This window comes from Phoenix dactylifera, chromosome 14 (assembly GCF_009389715.1).
Source record: "Phoenix dactylifera cultivar Barhee BC4 chromosome 14, palm_55x_up_171113_PBpolish2nd_filt_p, whole genome shotgun sequence".
NCBI lineage: Eukaryota > Viridiplantae > Streptophyta > Magnoliopsida > Arecales > Arecaceae > Phoenix > Phoenix dactylifera.
This window is the reverse complement of record NC_052405.1, coordinates 1,280,966-1,299,859: the sequence shown is the minus strand read 5'-3', so window position 1 is coordinate 1,299,859 and position 18,894 is coordinate 1,280,966. Positions and strand designations below refer to the sequence as shown.

At 39.5% G+C, this 18,894-nt stretch overlaps 3 protein-coding genes and 1 long non-coding RNA gene across 9 annotated transcripts; 1 reads left to right on the top strand and 3 right to left on the bottom strand.

The window, feature by feature from the left end:
• Positions 1-374: 374 nt before the first annotated feature.
• On the bottom strand, positions 375-6,791 carry LOC103701218. Of its 6 annotated transcripts, XM_008783205.4 has the most exons (9): positions 6,345-6,779; positions 6,163-6,261; positions 5,902-6,061; positions 5,479-5,658; positions 5,248-5,382; positions 4,249-4,331; positions 3,289-3,382; positions 3,084-3,183; positions 740-1,131 (listed from the first exon to the last, which is right to left on the bottom strand). In XM_008783205.4, exons 1-8 carry the CDS (start codon positions 6,674-6,676, stop codon positions 3,094-3,096), a joined length of 1,173 nt encoding a protein of 390 aa, XP_008781427.4. In that variant the 5' UTR covers positions 6,677-6,779; the 3' UTR covers positions 740-1,131; positions 3,084-3,093. The 6 variants fall into 6 exon arrangements, 5 of the variants coding, with proteins under 5 accessions (XP_026658077.2, XP_026658078.2, XP_026658079.2 ...); XM_026802276.2 differs by lacking the exon at positions 3,084-3,183 and having other exon boundaries at positions 375-1,131; positions 6,345-6,791; XM_026802277.2 differs by lacking the exon at positions 3,084-3,183 and having other exon boundaries at positions 375-1,131; positions 6,163-6,291; positions 6,459-6,791.
• Positions 6,792-8,792: 2,001 nt separating this feature from the next.
• Positions 8,793-14,202, bottom strand: LOC103701378 (cilia- and flagella-associated protein 251). The gene is made up of 2 exons (XM_008783417.4): positions 10,182-14,202; positions 8,793-10,106 (listed from the first exon to the last, which is right to left on the bottom strand). The coding sequence occupies exons 1-2, from the start codon at positions 10,282-10,284 to the stop codon at positions 8,818-8,820; spliced, it is 1,392 nt and encodes a 463-aa protein (XP_008781639.2). The 5' UTR covers positions 10,285-14,202; the 3' UTR covers positions 8,793-8,817.
• Positions 10,061-16,046, top strand: LOC120112982. Its single transcript, XR_005514641.1, has 2 exons — positions 10,061-10,234; positions 15,511-16,046. It is a non-coding gene; the product is annotated as an uncharacterized LOC120112982 (long non-coding RNA).
• A 920-nt stretch (positions 16,047-16,966) lies between these two features.
• Positions 16,967-18,700, bottom strand: LOC103701219 (uclacyanin-3-like). The gene is made up of 4 exons (XM_008783207.4): positions 18,173-18,700; positions 17,969-18,090; positions 17,375-17,767; positions 16,967-17,212 (listed from the first exon to the last, which is right to left on the bottom strand). Exons 1-4 carry the CDS (start codon positions 18,312-18,314, stop codon positions 17,099-17,101), a joined length of 771 nt encoding a protein of 256 aa, XP_008781429.2. The 5' UTR covers positions 18,315-18,700; the 3' UTR covers positions 16,967-17,098.
• Positions 18,701-18,894: the final 194 nt, after the last annotated feature.

The window sequence follows — 18,894 nt, the reverse complement described above, 5'->3', positions numbered from 1 at the left end:
AGCGATGAAACTTTTTCCAAACTAAAATCCATATTCTCTAACTGTCAGAACAGATGGTATTCATTTTTATGATTAAGCAACTCAGGCATTCTAAGGCTATTCATCCAGCTTAACCCACTGAATTTCCAATTGAGCAAGTTCGACAAATACAGCATCGTGCATGTAAGCAGCCTCGACGTTCAGCTTACCGTCAAGAGTAGGAAAGCCAAGAATGCAGACATGGTGGCTAGCCCTATCAAGACGGTGCCTTGAATCTCAACAAACAGCTAAAAAAAGAACCAAAAAAAGCCTGTAGCATTCTGAAAGTGCTCCATTGAAATGACTAGCCTTATCAGGAAATGTCCTGAATCACCTAAAACAGCAACAATAAGTACTGGTAATTTCCAAGTTACCAAGATGATGAGAAATCCCATACTCTTAAAGAGTCAAATCTAGGATTCAGTGTACTTTGCAGCATGCTAACATGGACCTGATACACATTAGTCTCCAGAATCCAGATCCCCTACTTCCCCATATTCCAATACCTGGGGATTCCAGAATCTACAGGTAATAGGCAACCTGATCTGCTCAACAATTTTTACATGCATTAAAACTTCAACAATAGCAATGATTTACATCAATAATCCTCAAAACACCAAAAAGCATTCCCACCATAAGGCTTTCCTTCATATAGAACATCCTTTGTGAAAACTACTCGAGCTTCATCTATTAGTGATTACAACTATGAATCACAAAAGTCCCCAAACCTGAGCTATGATAATTTGCCATGTATGATGGTCATATCAGCATACCGTGAACAAGTCCTACACCAAAGCAATCAATTGCAGTTTATGCAGTCCTTAGTTACCTTCCACCCAGCAAGCCCCACAAGCTAAAGCTGGTCATATTTAATAATGACTTGACTCAGCAGTTTGGATGCTGCTCTCGGGATCTCAGACATGCAGATTCTAGAACCTTGTCAGCTGCCGCACCTTTCTCCATGGCCTGTTTCACTGTCTTGTTTTCACCTTTGCTGAAAATCCATTTGAAGGACCGTAGACACTCCATTTCAGCCAATGGTTCGTTAGTTTGGACTGGTACAGTATGTTGAACAGACCTAATGATCAATGGAACAGCTTCAGACTGACATACCTGCCATGAGAAGCAGAGATTGATCAATTTCATGGCCTGGGGATCATTGGGGCCAAAGTTAATCTTCAGAAAGCTTGGTAAACATTGGAACACCAAGTTCTTCCTTGCAAAAGGCCATAAGTTTAATTTGCAAATGGTTCTTCAGAACATATAACTCGATTGATCCTAAAAACTTCCTAACAATTATTCCATCCTTTTGGAATCCACAAATAACATGCTTCCTGCTACCATTAAATTGAACTTCATCCTTCCATAGCAGTTGGAACCAAGGTCGGTGGAACCGGACGGTTCGGGGCGTCCCAAGCCATACCGGCGGCGGACCGGGACGGTTCCGACAACGAAACAAAGACGCCATCGCCGGAGGGGGAGAAGGAGAAGGAAAGAAAAGAAAAAAGAGAGCGAGTGGGGGAGAGAGGGAGAGGGAGGGAGGCCGGCAGAGCGTGGCAGAAGGCCTCCACCGGCCTCCTTCTCTCTGCCTCCCTCTCTCCTCCTTCTCTTTCTCTTTTTCTCTCTCCCACGGTCTGCGTTCATTCTCTCCTGTGTCGGTACAGGCCTGACATGACACGACGTGAGCCTGCACGACTCATGCCGCTGGAAAACCGGTACAGTGTCTGGTACTAGCACAACAGACCGTTGTTGGAACACTGTTCTACTTCATCAATTTTTTATAATATAAGATGTGGAAGAGCTGCCAGCTCTTTAGATCATCAGATCAGAGTTGCATTCATTGAGCATAATTTAAATCTTTGCAAAGCATGGGGACAGAAGCTCAGGACTGGTGCATGACAACTGTGGAACACACTACAGTTGTCCAACAACCTCAAGCTGAAGGGAAGCAGGTAGGTGAATTCCCTTCCTGCCAAGACTTTCTGTTCTCCTTTTAACCGTTCCTTTTTCCTTTTTGCTTGTAAATTTCCTCATATAGATATCTTAGCATCATTGGTGATGAATTTCTTCAAGGCTTCATTACTACAATACAGCTTAAACAGTACCTCTCGTTAAGCTTTGTTGTGGAGCCACAAAGGCAGCTATAAATATTAAATATACACTTTGAGGCTAATGAAATCAGGATGCATGATGTTGCTTGCTAATTTGTAAGGAAAAGCATATAACATATTTCAGTTGCTAAATTCTAAAACATTTGTGTAGATATAAGAGTGTCATTAAAGGCTTTATAAGGAAAATGGTTGACCATTCATTTGGAACTTGACTTTGAATTAAGTGAAGGCATTAATCTTTTGCATCCTTGTCATGCTAACAAAGCAGACCATCTTCTATTGATTGACCAAGATCTAGTTGTAAATTTGTAACTAAAGCACAAAAGCAAGAATATTTTCTTTAAGAGCATGTGGTGTATAATATTTTTTGCGCATATTGCAAAAACTGCATCTTAGGAAGCTGAGCCTGCTAAACCAAACAATTGCAGAGTTAGGTAATGATTTGCTGGAGTCACGTCCCATTGGGACAATAAGATGCAAACCTAATCTGACCTAGAAATGTTCTATAAGTATGCTGTAAAAAATACAGTGATATAGAACTTTATACCTGTATTTTTTATTCTTTAATGGATTTATGATTTTTTGTGACCAGTTTTCTTTTCAGTTAAACAAAAAGTAATCGATCATGTACTTGTATACCCTCCCTGTTGATTCTGAATCTTAGTGCTAAAATATTTATAAGTTATCTGCTCCTTTAGCATTGAACATTTACATGTGGAAGCAGGCTTAAGTTGACACATGAGAAGTCTCAAAAAGTAACTGCACCACAGAGAATTTTTATATTGTGTGTAAAAGCTTCAAAGCACTGGAATGTCAGTTGTAAATGGAGACATACATATGCGACATGAACCAACTCTCTATCAGCATTTACTTCAAGATCTAAAGCCACAAATGTGCCACTAGCATAAGTCACCTCAGTGAAGCAGTTAAGCAGAACAAGGATTTGATTTTTACCTATACAAATTTATCCTGAAACTACAGAAGTCCAGTGGTTGTACTCGTCCATTCTTATTATAAAGGAGCTTGAACCACAGTTTCCTCCTCCTCCATAAGCCTTTCATGCATATATGAAATTTAAAAAATTGCTAAGAAGTCCAACCTGATCAAGATAAATGAAGAGGTAAATTTTAATCAATAGTGGCAGCATAGCTATACACACCTTGGCAATCTCTGAGGTGTCAGTGGATCTGTCTGTGCTCCTCAAGCACATTTTTAGATTACTCCGTTGCATGAACACAACTGCTCCTATGGGCCTGAAAGGGACAACGAGTTTTTCTTAGACAACGTCAAAAACCACTAAGCAATCACACAACTCAAGGTAGTAAGATTTCTCATATATTTGTCCATATACAAATTTATTTTAGCAAAAAAATTGACATTCCATGTCTAGTTAGGGCATCAGTGCCACCATGAAAAGCAATGGTTCATTGATAGAGCTAAATGGCTTGGATTTAGATGTCCGTGCAGGATTTGATAGAAGAAAAATTCGGGACGTGCACTCACTATATAAAATATACTGTATAAGAGCATAACTTGAAGGTGACAGCTGACCAACCTAGTAAAGTCACTGATGGTTGTACCAAGAGCCCTAGGTTTAAATCCTGCCTTCATCAGGGTTTGCAGGGTTAGGGGTATCTAGAGGGCAAGGCAACCCCCCTTATCTAGCCCATTGCATATGGACCTTAGCTAACCCTTATCCCACCCCGTCACTCCCTGGACAAAAGAAAAAAAATGAAAATGAAAATAAAACAGAACAAAGCTTGGCATAACAATGGTGGCTTTTCATGGTAGTCTAATAGTTTTCAGTTAAGGGTAACTAATACGATGTTTCTTTAGCATATTCCAAATATTCATCACATTCATTTCTTATACACTTGCTAGCTTAATTGTTAGAACTTCTTTACTACATGACTTTCAGAAAGTCCTATGCAAGTAAAACAATTGTACTTGTGAAGAAGTACCAAAATATCTTTTTGGCTAGAGTTTAGGACACATCTACAACTGCTTAAGCCAAAAATGTATCTATTAAAGGCTCAGAAACATTACAAAATGGAGGAAACATGGAATATACTCCTTCGAAGGAAGCAAGATATACTTAATCAACAGATAGAGTGTATACCGTAAACCAGCAGCCTTACTCCTTCTACTGAGTTCGACACCAATTTCATGGCTCAAATCTGAATTGCCATCAGCCCGGATTGCCTAACAACAGCAAGATAGAAGTTGGACAGAGTCTTAAGAAGATGGCGAAAAAGTTATAAAACACCATAAGATGCACTTCTGCAGCAGTACTAAATTCCATTATGCTAAGATCATAATATTTAAATATAAATGTAACTTGTGAACTTAGGAATGACATCTGATTTGAACATTCGAGTCCTTCAGAAATCATGAGTTTATGAAGCTAAGGAAGTTCAGAAAAAAGACTTGCTCTGTGAACAAGTAATCCATGTGAGCTCTTTTTTAATTCCAGTTTTGCTCTCTGTGACAAAATTGTATCAATGTCAGATATGAGAGGAATACAAGTTCTTCTGTCATGGCCATGGAAAAATATATATTCAAAGGCTTAGCAGACACTAACATCATTCTCAACCCCTTCAAAGAAAGTTTCAAATGCAAGCATTTGCAAAAAGCAATGGCTCCTTTGCTGTATATGTCCTCCTGCTCTATGCCATCTTTATTTCCTATGAGCATGTACTCTGAAAAAGGATGAAGTGTGCAAGCTTATCTGGTGACCTCTCCTACAACATGACACATATCCATTCACTGTCTGAAAGTAGGGAACAAGTAGGATTCGAAAAGCTAACTACATATTTATGCTGGTGCTGCACGCTTGCTGTTTTAGAAATCAAGCAAGAAAGCATATTTTATCATCAATATATTGTTGAACTGCTCCCAATCCACAATATTTAAACATGAAAACAGGCAATATGATTGGAAATTCAAAAGAAAACAGGGAAGCATTTTGAGAATTACATGGTGGAAAACTACAAGTAGACTTTCCTATAACAGTAAGATGACGAGGCAGAAGAAATTCCAAAGAAGTTCCATCATAGGTAGAAACTACAGATGCATGGTCACTTTAGAATCTGGTATTCAAAAGAAGACTGAAACACACCAGGCACTCGCCATATAAACCTCTCCCTAACCAAATCTTGAAGGCCTTATCCAACAACTTGTTTGCATCATCTTGACGAGCACAAGTATAGGAATAACCCTTGGCAATCATATCACCAGCATCAATTTCCAGAAGCTGTTTCATGAGGATAGTTTTATCCAACACTAAGGTTAAAACATCATGAATGGATGAATAATAATATATTAATGTCGACATCAGAAGCAATACAACCTGTTTAAAAACATGAGGATTGGTAACGCAATTCAACTTTGCACGCTCATCTTTGATTCCAATATTAAATGCCTTGATATCAGGCAATTCCCACCGGCGAAGATCTGTATCCTCCAAATACCTTAGTACTGTTGCAACACGATCTTCATCTTCCTGGTTCAATAGACTCACAGAATCACCCTGATTCAGACAGTGTAACACATTTGGTCATAAAGAGCAACTGATATTTACAGCACACCTCTCGATTTAATTATTCATCCATTCCAACAATCTCAAATGGCAAACGAGGCATAGAAAAAAGCGATGTGAGAACAAAATGGCAGCTTAATTTACATTAAAGCTGTTATTTTTATGGGATACGCCAGACTATAGCATATAAAAGAAAAAAAAAAAAAACCAAAAAATTTCAACTGTTCTACTAACCGACGAAGAATTCATTTCGGAGAGCTTCTCCGAGAAGAAATCATAGACAGCACGAGCACTGCACTTGCTGGTATAAATGCGCAGCTCGAGATTTTCCGGGCATTCTCGAAATTGCGAAATTCTTGCCATTGTAGACTTGCGGTGGTCAAATGCTATCACCCTAAATCATCCACTCTTCTCAGTATCAGTTCAAATATATATTTATCTAAAGAACAATAGCAATGAACCTTAAAACTAAGGGGGAAAAGAAGGAACTTTTACCGAGGTATGATTCGAGAGAGCTCAATAGCAAAGCCCTTCGGGCCGATGAAATTGAGAAGATAGCATGTATCCACACCTCCTACATTGAAATCCTCTACCCTAGAGAAACAGGTTTCAACTTTATCGACACTGAAACCAAAGAAGAACAGCAGAAGTGATGAGGAGGGGGGAGGAAGAGATACCGAAAAGGCTCGACAGAGGAGAAGGGGAGGACGAGGAAGGGAAGGAGGCGGCGGGAGAGGTAGAGGTGGGCGAAGAGAGCGGCGAAGGCGCCGGAGAAGGAGGGGTAGTCATACAGGACGAGGTAGGAGTTGGGGTTTTCTCTTTCTCCGGCCGCTCGGGCGTGGGCTTGGAGGGCGTCCAACGACGCGCTCGATCGAAAGCTTCGAGCTTTGTGAAGGCGGAGAGATTCCGAGGTCGAGACAGGAGTGGCGACGACGCAGGACTTCCATTTGCTTCGAAGGGCGAGAGAGAGACGGTGCATCGCGGGCCGATGGCTGGATGGATTATCCATCTTGCAGGACCCTATTTGAACATCTTAACCCTATTTCGAAGAAGTTCGAATCTCCGCTTTATCGTATGATCAAATCAAATCTTGTAAATTAAACAAGAGTACAGTATACACCTACATTCTGTCACACTAGATTTTTATTTGTCCTACTAATCCAATTGAAGGCTCTAAATATGTACAGGATTACAAACCTATACTCTTACATCATTTTTGTCATACACTAAACATTCCGCACAAAATGACATGGGCACATATCTCACAAGCATGACCCAATGAAATAACCAAGGTCTCAAAATCTATACTGCAATTTAAGATAAAGAAACACAGGCACTATTTTTAAACAATGAAATAGATTATGGCTTAAACTTAAAGCAATCAAGTCCTTAAGCATAAAATTAGTGTACTAACCTCAATCTCAAGGTAGTAACCTCCAATATTGACATCCGCATCCAAAGATATAAACTATCAAATTGAATCATCCAATTTCCAAGATCTCAAAGATAGAAATTATAGTCTAAAAATCTATTAGAACTCAGGTCTAACGATCATTCCGTCTCATGAACAACTCTGAAACTTGCATGATATTACTTATCCAATTGCTTTGAAAGGAATCAAAGAAAGGACGTGAGCTCAATGGCCCGATAAGCATCTTAGTCACACACTCTCAAGAATATATTTAAGAAAAATAATATGTATAAGAAAATAAGTTTTTCATATATGCATAAACTATATCCTCTAAACCAACTAAGACCAAATTGTTGAAGTAATGCCTTATCTCAAACCAATATTACTTCAAATAATTAACCAAAACACAGATTAATTAATTAATTAATTAACAATTATTATTACTATAGTATTATTATTTTCACTAAAAGTCCATCGTATCATGTTTTTATAATATTTTTATTTTATCTTATTTTTTGGAACACAAGCTTTATTCACATTTTAGAGTAAAAGTAATCAAAAGCATCGACCTAAAAAAAAGTTGAGAAGTTGGTATATTACAATAGAACTTGATAATGTAAATTCATTGTTCGTAGATCCATGATTTGCCGTCTAGTCTACAAATCGATTATTAGTAATTGTAAAGAAATACAGATTCGAAGATATATTCTGGATTTCAAAGACAATATATCGGGTTCAGCCTCGGCATACCATCTATATTGCTAATTGTAGTGCTAGGATCCTCTTTCAAATAATTTTTTCACATTATAAATAATTTAGTAGCATACACAAATCTCATCATTGTGCATCTCAGATAATTTTTTCCGTCTTTGAACAATGCCAAATCAATACTGGCACTTTTAAATACTAGATCTAGCTAGCAGTTCAAACTTTTGTACATTATGGGTCTTCACCCTTGAACATGATTAATTGCATACTAACTTAGACCTCTTCAGAGTGTTTGTGAAAGTTGACATTAGTTGGCTCTCTTTTGATGCTAGCTTGTTCATGGAATAGAACTATATATGGCCATAAATTGGTATTTTCATAAGAAATTATGGAAAGACAGGGAGTTTAGTTAAAAATGAGAAAACTTGATTAATTTGAACCAGTACATCCTAAATCATCTTTTCAAAAGAATACCCTAGTTTTTTTAAAGATTGAACTATATAGACACTCTTCTAATTGCAGTTCTTTTTCACACCTTTTGCTCTATGAGTGTCTATCCCAAAAATAATTTAAATGGGCTTCCGAATAACAATCTCTATTTTTGAAAAAAAAAAATCTTTTATAACCTTGTTTGAATGACCTTCTAAAAAGTTTCTCATGGCATGGCTCAAATTTATGCAAATTTAGAAGAATCTGTGTCTTCAAATTATCTATTTTCAATGCTAAAACCTATTCTACTTAAATTAGTATATATTACTTTATCCAGCAAATAATTAGAGGAATGGAAGATACAAGAGGACATCTCTGGATGTGAAATTATCAAATTATAGAAATAGAGAAAAATTAAAAATTTGCGATTTTCCATATTCTGTAGCATCTCTCGCATGGATTATTGCATGGCCATGCTCGGATCGGTGATACTCATCAGCAGATAAACCGATCCCAGTAGAACAATCCAATAATATAGGCAGAACACAAATACACCAACTTATCCAACAATAAAATGACACATGCACATCAACCCAACCCCACTAGCTCGTTCGTTTTCTACTCCTGAGAAAATGGAAGGCGAGGATTGCAAGCGACACTATAAATGCCGAGCTGGCCAGTAACGGGCTAAGGGGAAGCGACAAGCCTTTCCCCTTCCCCTTCTTCCGCCCCTTTTTTTCCGACCCGTTCCCGTTCTCTTCCCTCTTCTCCACCCCGACCTCTTCCCCGAGCCCTAAATCTTGGTCCTTCTCTGCAGAATCTAGGGTTTTGGTTTCTAAGGGTCGATCCGGTGCCTCATCTCCCAAGATTACGCTGTCTCGTGCCCTTTGTTCCTCAGATCGATCTGTAGCTCGATCCATTTTTGGTGTTCCCGTCGTGGGAAGTTCTTCTGGAGGTAATTCGTCTTCTTGCTCTGGTTCCTGACGTGGATGAGCTCTAGGAATTTGCAATTCTTTGTCGTGTTCTGCTTTCTTTGGTTCCAATGCTTCCGATGATGGAGGCTCTTCATCCAAATCATGGGTTTCCACTGGTACTGGAGGTGTCGGAGGTGCCATGGGAATTTGCAATTCCTTCTCGTGTTCTGCTTCCTTTGGCTCTGGTGCTTCCGATGATGGAGGCTCTTCATCCAAATCATGGGGCACCACTCTGGGTTCCCTCTCTTCTTCTATTTCCTCTTTTGGTATCTTTTCTTCCATTCCCATCTGCTCCTTTTCAAGCTCCGGCTCTCCATTTTGATCTGTTTCCGGTTCGTAGAATTTGTGGAATTCTTGGTCTTCATGATTCCGTTCTGATGAAGATTCTTTTTCCTGTTGCTCTTTTAATGAAGCCTCTTCGCCTTCCCCTTTTACTTCTTGCTCTTTTTCTTTCATCAAAACTTCATCGTCTTTACCCTTTTCTTCTTGTTCATCTTCTGTTATCGAAGCTTCTTTGTCTTTTCCTTTTTCTTCCTGCTCTTCTTCTTTACTTGTAGCCCCACCTTCTTCTTGCTTGTCTTGTTCTAAAGAAGCCTCTTCCCCTTCTTTTCCTTCTTCTTCTTGGTCCTCTCCTTGTTTGATTTCTTCGATTTCGACTCCAGAAACATCTCCTTGGATCAATTTGGGCATCAAAACAATGAGAACGGCGTTCTCTTCGTCAAACCCCGCATCGATCCGGTCCAAAGCCACGCTATTAGGAATCCCAAACACCTTTTGAAACCGTTCGATCACTTCCGTAGCCAACATTAGTCGCCTTGATATCGTTGTTTCTATGGATGACCTCTCTCCTTCCCCGCTGATACTAATCTGCGTTCCCGTCTCGTTAATCGATATCTCGATCTCATCCTTCTTGAAGCCTGCAATCAAGATTCCACCACCATTAAGAAAACCAGAGAGCAACTTTCTTTAAAGCGCTTTAGAATTCGTAATACCTGGAAGGTGCGCGAGAAGGACGAAGACGGTCTCTGTCTCGGTGGACGAGAAGGTAAGGTTTTCAATGGCCCTGCTTATTCTAAGCCCTAAATCTAGCTCCATGGAGGGATAGGCTCCTCTCTGCTTGGTAGAATAGTTTTAGTTGTTGCTATGGGAGCCTTCAGTAGCGGTTATCCGTTTCTTCTTCGGAAGAGATGCGCGCAGGGCAGGAAGATGGGAGAGGACTCGTGCCGGCTGACCGGTGCGAACCGATGCTTTTCCTGTATTTTTTGCCCTTTAGTTTGGCACGCGTGGCCTCTTCGGGCCAGCTCCCGGCTTTCCTGCGAAAGCCGATCACTGCGAGCTAAACCGCGTCCAAATTCGAATGCTTGCTTTGTGTTGATGTCTTTGTTGCGTGAGCACCGATAGGATAAAATGCACCGAGATGTTCACCCAGTTATCGTGAATCGAGCTTGGTTTTACTCCGATCGAGTCATTGAAATAGAAATTATTCAACGGCATCACTGAGACCAACCATCAAGGCAATCTCCGAATACAATGGGTGTCAGACTCTTTTATAGCAAAATTGAAATAGAATAATGAGATTTATTAGCAAGCCATGGCGCTAGTAATGGGAACTACAATGGGTAAGGAAAGAAAGGCATCCCAAGAAGAAAAGAAAAGTGGAAGGGGATTCTAAAAGGCAAGATTTTTGAATTAATTAGAAAAAGGGGTTTTATAATTAAAAGTTTGGACATCCAGTTGTTGATTCTTTTTTTTTTTTTTGGTACAGAGTTGTTAGGTCTTTTAGATTGCCTTGCATGGTTTAAAGTGAGAGTCATTGTAACGTTATATATGCTCCTATAATGGTTTTGTAGGGATTCATTATGCTATGCATATTGATAAGAGTTATTTAAATAACATCAGACAAAATGGACAGTATTTGTAACTTTATACCTTTTTTAAATAATAATGTTTTTAAAATTTCTACATCATTTTTCTCTTCAAAAAAGTTGGTCCTAGCTAAAGCAAATAATATATTTATACATGACGATAAGGATTGTTTAAATAAGGGCAATTATTTGATCGTTACTTTATTATGATGTCCTTTATATAATGAAAATAGTGGCTGCTATTTATCTTTTGCTCTATTTTTTAAATAAAACAATTTCAAATTTCTACACCAAGTTTCCCTTCAAAAAGAAGTTGGTACAATCACAAAATTAGATAAAGTGACCAGTGATTCGGAAAACAATAATTTGTGTTTTCTTTCGTTGTTACCTATCATTTTATGTTATAATGCTGGTGTAATATTCTCTTTGATTATTACTAAATAATTTCCTTAAAGGAGACAAACACGGATTTTTGGACGATAATATTTTTTGATGGGGGCCTGTTATAATAGACTGATGATGTTATTGAAGCGGAGAGGATATAGCTTCTAGAATCAGTGATTAAGGGATAAAAACATGGGTCCCACTGCTGGTTGAGTGATAAAAACATGGTCCAGATTTTAAGGCCCAACCATGGTTCGAAAAATAGATGATATGCTAAACAAATGATGTAAGGATCTATGCAAGCATTTTCACATCGGCTATGCGTTGGATAGATTTTGAATACTTATATAGGATCGATGAATTCAAATAATACTTTTTGGCTAATCTTTTTAAGTGAGGTCTTGAGTTATTATAAATGGTCAGATTTGATCTATGATCTATATAGACTAAGGAATGCTGCAACACATGCTCATTAGGACTGGTCATGAATCAATCATGGTGCTTGTGATTAGATTTGAATAAATCTGGATCTTTAGCCTAGCAAAGATGTTTGGGCTTAAATGAGTGAGTATGTGAGGATCCGTGCTGGTGTGTGACTAGATAAATTTTAGGTACTTATACATGGTTAAAAAACTTAAATAATATTTTCTGGCTAGTTTTTTTTGGATGAGACTCTACGTTGTTACATACGAAAGTTAGAGAATCTCAAAAAAAATGTCTTAGCTCATTTGTAAATGTGTATGGAAGTTTTCTGAGCCTATATAATGCCGGAGTGGCAACTCAACAATCAAAACTTGTATTACATTAATTTTTGCGGGTTACATTAGTCTCCTGGTGCCCGTGGTAAGAGGAAGGAACTCTTCATGTGCATAGATACTATGCTTCAATCAAAATTAGTTGTTTCTCACCTCACAAACATCGTGGTGTTCCATGACATTTTAGGTGAACATACCTAGTCCATTCACGGGCATGAAATCAATGTCCTAGACTAGATGGTTGTATACTTGTATTAAGATTACCAAGTTTGATGGAGAAGTTTGTTGTTTTCACATCAATAGGATAGCATATAAATTCAATTATCTTAATATATGCCCTCATCTTCAAGATTGCTGTAAGTTATGCGTGCACCATCTTATTCATGAGGTGTCATAACACAAATAGGATATTCTAATGTGAAGATTGCTGATAAAGTTTGATTAGTTTTTGTTTTCTTAAATGAAAAAAAAAACATCTTTTGTCTAGTGTCTTCAGACTTGCAAGCATTTGAGAATAAAAAAATTAACATTTTTGGCAGGGCGTGGTTTCAAGATCATGTCAAAAAGTCTCGACATTTTTTTTTGTTCAAGTTATCTGCTTTTTTTGCTGAAATATTTATCTGCTTTTTCTGAAATAGCTACTTTAATCCTTTCCATTTTCCTTTTGCTTTTCTATTAAGGGCGCGAAATCTACTTGCTTTCCTGTTCCTGTATTCTAACACTTTTTCCCCTTTTTTTTCAACCAATCACGAGTTCACGACACAAATTTCACTCTCCTCTTTTTCACAAAAGAAATCTTTGCTTTTCCCTTTTCCTTTACTTTGTCTTGTTGAAGCTAAGCGAGGGGAGTTCTGTTCTCTTCTGAATTGTTTATAACTGGAGGTTCCCGTTCAATCACAGTCTTTGTCGCAGGACAATGTTCATAGCTGATTAGCGATGGTGGTGAATGATTGAACTGTTTCCTCTAGTTTGCTACCTGAAATTATCCAAAGTCAACTTTTGAGAAAGTATAAATAAATTAGTTTCGTATTGTAGAGAAACTGACAATCTAGTAAGCATACAAGAAAAGCGATGGATGGACCGAGGAAATTGCCGAGGTCAGGGAACCTTGACTGATCATCAGAGCGCCACCTCAAACACCCGATCCCATCTTCACCGCTTCCCCATTTTTTTTCCCTTTCATTTTCTAAGGAAATTGAAGAATTACATAAAAAACATCACAACGAGACAAAGAAGTACAAAGAATTTTTTTTCGATTGATTGAAAAGAAGTACAAAGAAATTAAAACAAGGTAAAAAAATAGTAACCGTATGAAAACTTTTTCTTGAATTGTTTATGGTCAGCGTTTCAGGACTGAATTGGACCTGTTTTCCAATCACAGTTATTGTTATTTGTGATTTGCATGATTGGATGTGGCCTATTGGAATGCTGCCTCATATATCACCATCGCAATTTTAACATTTGCTAGATGTGTAAGGTAGGAAATTATAAATTTCTATATATTCTTATAGGGTTGTGGTTGATAGTAGAATTTCGACCGGTAGAGCTTTCAATAAGAATTATTTATTATTTGATAATTATACTTGTTGCTGGAAATTGGACCCGGGGGCCGCCGCGAAGCCGGGGAAGGAGGGGCTCCGCCGCAGGAACGGTGGATGACTGTGCGCCGGCTACTGGCGTTCTCCTGTAGGGTGGAGCTCCGCCGCAGGAGCGGTGGTCGGTGGCGTGCCGACAGGTGGCGTCCTCCTGGGGGACGTAAGTCCTGCAAGAAAACCGGTGGCCGGGCTCCCCGGCGCCGGCCCTCCGATGCTTAAGTCAGAGGGGGCAGATATGTGGAGAGAGCAGGGAAGAGAGTATGTGTAGAAGACAGAGAGAATATTTGGATAAGTTCCCGAGGATCAGTTTCCTCCATTGTCTGTGTTGTTCACTTCTTTCCACCCGGTCTAGGAGGGTTCTCTCTGGCTTCGGGTTTTTCCTCCTTCTCCCTTTTCCCTCCAGGTTTCCTTTTATAGGAGAATTTTTGTTACCTGGGAGGTGACAGGAGGTTTGTCCTGTTTTGTAATAATTGGGCACGATTTGGCCCATTAATGGCGTGGTGGAAAATAAGGCCGAATCAGACCGGAACCAGGGAGTTGTCACGGTCGATCGGACCTGTTGGGGTGGTTGAACTGCCGGCCGTGGTAGGCCTGGGGTCCGTGGATGGTAAGTGCATTTATTACCGAGTGAACCGACGGTCAGGGAGAGCCATACGCTTTGATGGTTCGGTGATCCGGAGATCGCCTTGAGCCGTGTTCATTAAATGACTGAGTGCATCGGAGACTCGAGGGGGTCTCATGCATTAATGGCAGGTCGTGCCGAATACCTGCGGAGATCTTATGCCTTGATGGCTTAGAGATAACGGCAGGTTGTAGTGGAGTTGTCAGGTCCCTCAGGCTTAGAGGGTTAGGCGGAAGTTGAACATTTGGTCCAAGGCAATCGGCTCGGCAGGGGTGCCGAGCCGAGCTGGTCGCCCAATGGGGCGCCCTGTGGCGGAGTTGCTTCATAGTACTTCTGCTCGGCGCCCTTTGGGCGAGCGTCTTGCGCTCTTTGGTTTCCTGGTCGGCGCTCTTTAGCCGGGCACCCTGCTGATCGGCACTCTTCGGTCGAGCGCCTTTCTGGCCGAGCATCCCTACTTGGTCATTTTGGTTGGGCGCCTCTTCTTGGCGCTCTCTCTGGTCGGTGCTCTCTAGCCGAGCATCCTACTGGTCGGCACTCTTCGGTCGAGCGCCTTTCCGGTCGGCACTCTTTGGCCGAGCGCCTCCGTGACGGTATGACTTGGGGTTTTTCCCCCAACAATACTTTTTAAGTATCATAAAATTTATACATTTGCTGGATAACTAAATTGAAAAAGTTATTTTAGTATAATAAAATGATAATAAAGGATATTATGTAGTATAGTATAATATAATATTATATATTATTACTAATTAATATTTTCTCATAATATTATTATAATACAATATAGTATAGTATATTAATATAATATGGTACACTAAGATATTGTATAATATAATATAGTAATATATTATTACATATTAAGTTATTAGTACATATTATAACATTATTGTAATGTAATATAATATTATATATTATAGTATAATAATATGATGTATTATAATATAATAATATATTTTTACGTATTAAAATATTGTCACATAGTATAATGTATTAATGTGATATAATGTTGTAATATAACATAATATTATATTATACTATACAGTATAATAATAGGTTAAAAATATCTCATCCACCGTGACTGCTTTCTCACTGCCTCGTAGGATGACTCTATCAAGCTTTGGACCCTCGATCGCCCCTCCAATGTCTGCACCTTCCGTGAGCGCTCCAATTGTCTACATTGCCTTCCGGAGCCCTCACTAGCCGGCATCTTTCCCTCCATCTCCGGCAACTACATAGCCCATGTTTGAGATGTCCACAACCCTTGATCCACTGTCATCCTCCCCTCCCACAACCGCAAGATCTTCTCCTGCAACTGGAATAAGTATGACAAGAGCGCCCTCACCATTGCCTCCATTGTCATGCCCGTTTATGTTAAGGATGGAGATGGACACTGAGAAACTAAGAGAGAGAGAGAGAGAGAGAGAGAGAGAGAGAGAGAGAAAAGAGTAGGGCTAGCTTTTTGCGAGCCCTAGCCCACCTCAAAATTTTTTTTTCTCAAAAAAATAAAGAAAGTCCATCTCGGACAACTATTCCACATCACTTGCTATTAGGGGTGAAAGTGGATTGGATAATATTCGTCCAGATCCGTTTTTGTATCCGAATCTATTCGGATATAAATAAAAATTTGAGCATCCAACTAATATCCGTATTTGTACCCATATCTGTTAAAAACAAATGAATATGGATATGGATAAATAATTATTTGATCTATATCTGAAAATTTGATTTTATTTGTAACCCTAATTAATTTTATATGATACTCACAAACATATAAGAAAAATAAATGATCATATTAATTTGCTATTAACTTGATTTATCATTCACTTAGTAATATTTTTGATTCTTGTGGTTATAAAATTTAATTATTCGATTTTTATCTATATTGATATCCATATTTTTGATATTCTATCTGTTTAAAACAAATATGGATATAAATTTTTGCATCCGACTAATATTCATATTCGTATCTATATTCGTCAAACAAAATAAATATGAATATGGATATGCTAATATCCGATTCGATTTCAGCTTTACCTGCCATGTATGTAGCTCTAGTAAGATTTGATCCCAATTAGGAGGAAGGTGGAACATATTGTAATAATATGAAAAATACCGGATTGACATTGCAGCAAATTTGATTATTTAAAAAATATTTGCAATTCCATATACAATGCATAGGGTATTTTTTTTTAGTCATAATAATATAATAAGTAGGGATACGATATTATATGAGATGATATAATATAGTTATATATTATTATATTATTATAATAATATAATGTAATACAATAATGTAACAATACAATATATTAGCATGAGCATTTTGGTTATTACGAAAATTTTATTAAACTAAAAATAGCTTCAGGAGATCATTTAAGTAGACCTTTTAACGGGAAGCTTTCGAATGGAGCTAATCCCAAATACATATTTTTAAGCTTTTTGGAGATCTAGAAACACTTTTATTTTGTTTATTTATTTTAACCAAACATGGCCGAGGGGCTTAAAAGTATTTTTTGGAGGGTTAAAAGCACCGGATGGTCGCACCTAATCCAATAATGATCAAAAGTAATATTCCTTCAGGAGGAGAAACTGAACTGCAAAATTAGAACAAAACAGAGCAATAGCTGAAAACATATACGCGAAAGCCAACGTTTTAGCATTGTACAAAGTAGTAAGCCCGCTTGTAGATTACAGGAAAGCCCCGAAAAGGAAATAGGTCTCCACCAGCAGCCCAAAGGACGGCATCGTCATAAACACTAGCAAGGACGTTCCAACTCGTAGCATAGACGCTTGCCCCACCCCCTGCACCAAAACAACCAATAAAGCACACGAAAGAGAGAACAAAATAAAATTTAAGTAAAAAGGACTTTTCTTTTTAATAAATGACTTCTCAATCATCGTTTCGAGAGAATGGCAACGCTAAAGTTGGTGGGAAAACAATGAAAGGAGTGCACAAGATGGCACCTGGTTGCCATCTCCTGGGGAGGGCAGTGGAAGAATGCTAGCCGAATCCGTCTCTCCGTTGGGAAGAGGAACCGCCGGATTGCTACTGATGAACGGAATGCCCCCGTCGCTGGAGACCGGCGATGGAGCGTGCCCTTTTCTCGGCTCCCATGGGCCAGAAGAAGAGGAAGCAGCCTCCGGCGCGGGGGTGGGGGTAGAACTCGGGGAGCTGATGGCCCAGCCGTGGGAGGGAAAATCCCCGCCGGCGGTGGGCGGCGGGGCGGCGAGTGTTGGAGCGAAGCCGGGGGAGGGGTCGGCGGTTATGACCCTCACGGGTAGCTTCTCGCCCTCCTCGCAGCTCCTAGAGCTGTCCCGTGTGGAGAAGTAGTAATAACCGGGGCGAGCAGGATGCCACTATGAGAGAGAAGAAAGAGAACGGAAGTAGCAAGGTAGAATGAGTGAGTATTAACAGTAGCAGCAACTGACAGCTGAAAAAACCAAAAAAAAAAAGAAGAAGAAGAGAACAGTATCAACAACCAAATCTAAATTAGATACTTTCTTTTTTCCCTATTTCCCCCCATTTTATAACTTTGTTTGAAAGCTTGAAGAGAGTACCGTGTAATGGGTGGACCTGCTGCCGTCGTAGATGAGTGTAGCTAGGGAGAAGCTGCAGAGGTCGAACGCCCTTTTGTTGTCGAAGAGGTATAAATTCTGGAGGTGGTGTTTGTGCTTGAACACTGGCGGGGTAAGCAGCAGAAAATAGCTTTGGAATTAAGTTGGCAGAGGAAGAAATGAATATGGGACAGATCGTGCACTCACCGAGAGAGTCTCCAACATGAATGGTGGGGCCTTTCCACTCGGCGAGGCCGTCCACGACAATGTTATTCATAGGTTGAGAGGGCTGGACGAGGAAGAGGAGCAACAGAACGAGGAGGTAAGGAATGGAGAGAGCTTCCGCCATGCTGGATGGGGCTAGAGTAAGGGAAGTAGGGGCCTCTGAATTATGGCTACTCTTCTTTCTCGTGAATCAGTGAGATAAGAGGAGGCTTCGGAAACCGGGCAGTTAAAAAGCGAGAGAGAGAATCTGAGAAAGAAAGCTGGGCATTTTAATGCGATAGTGGGAATAAGTTTGAAGTGATTAGTTTTAGTAGTAGCTACTACCATAATCTAAACAAATTTTAAAGTGCTTAACTTTATCCGGGACTGGTTACTAGTTTATTAACCCCAACAAATTCAGAGTCGAGCCTTTTTATCTCCCAGAGAGAGAACGAGGACATTGCACAGCAAGGCGTGATGGAGCCTTGTTCATATCTCTGATTTTTTTTGGGTCCGATGCGCGCACTCGGCGGCAATCTCGAAACGTGATGTTGGGAATTCGACAACGCGCTTTAAATGGTCGAGAAAACGGTCGGTCACTAAAAGCCAACATCCATCAATATTTGCGTCCTATAACTGAACCGCGGCAAATCCATTTAGAACTGAGCAAGCAACAGTAAAGTGATGAACACATGATCAAATACTGGATCTAACCCATGAAGAAA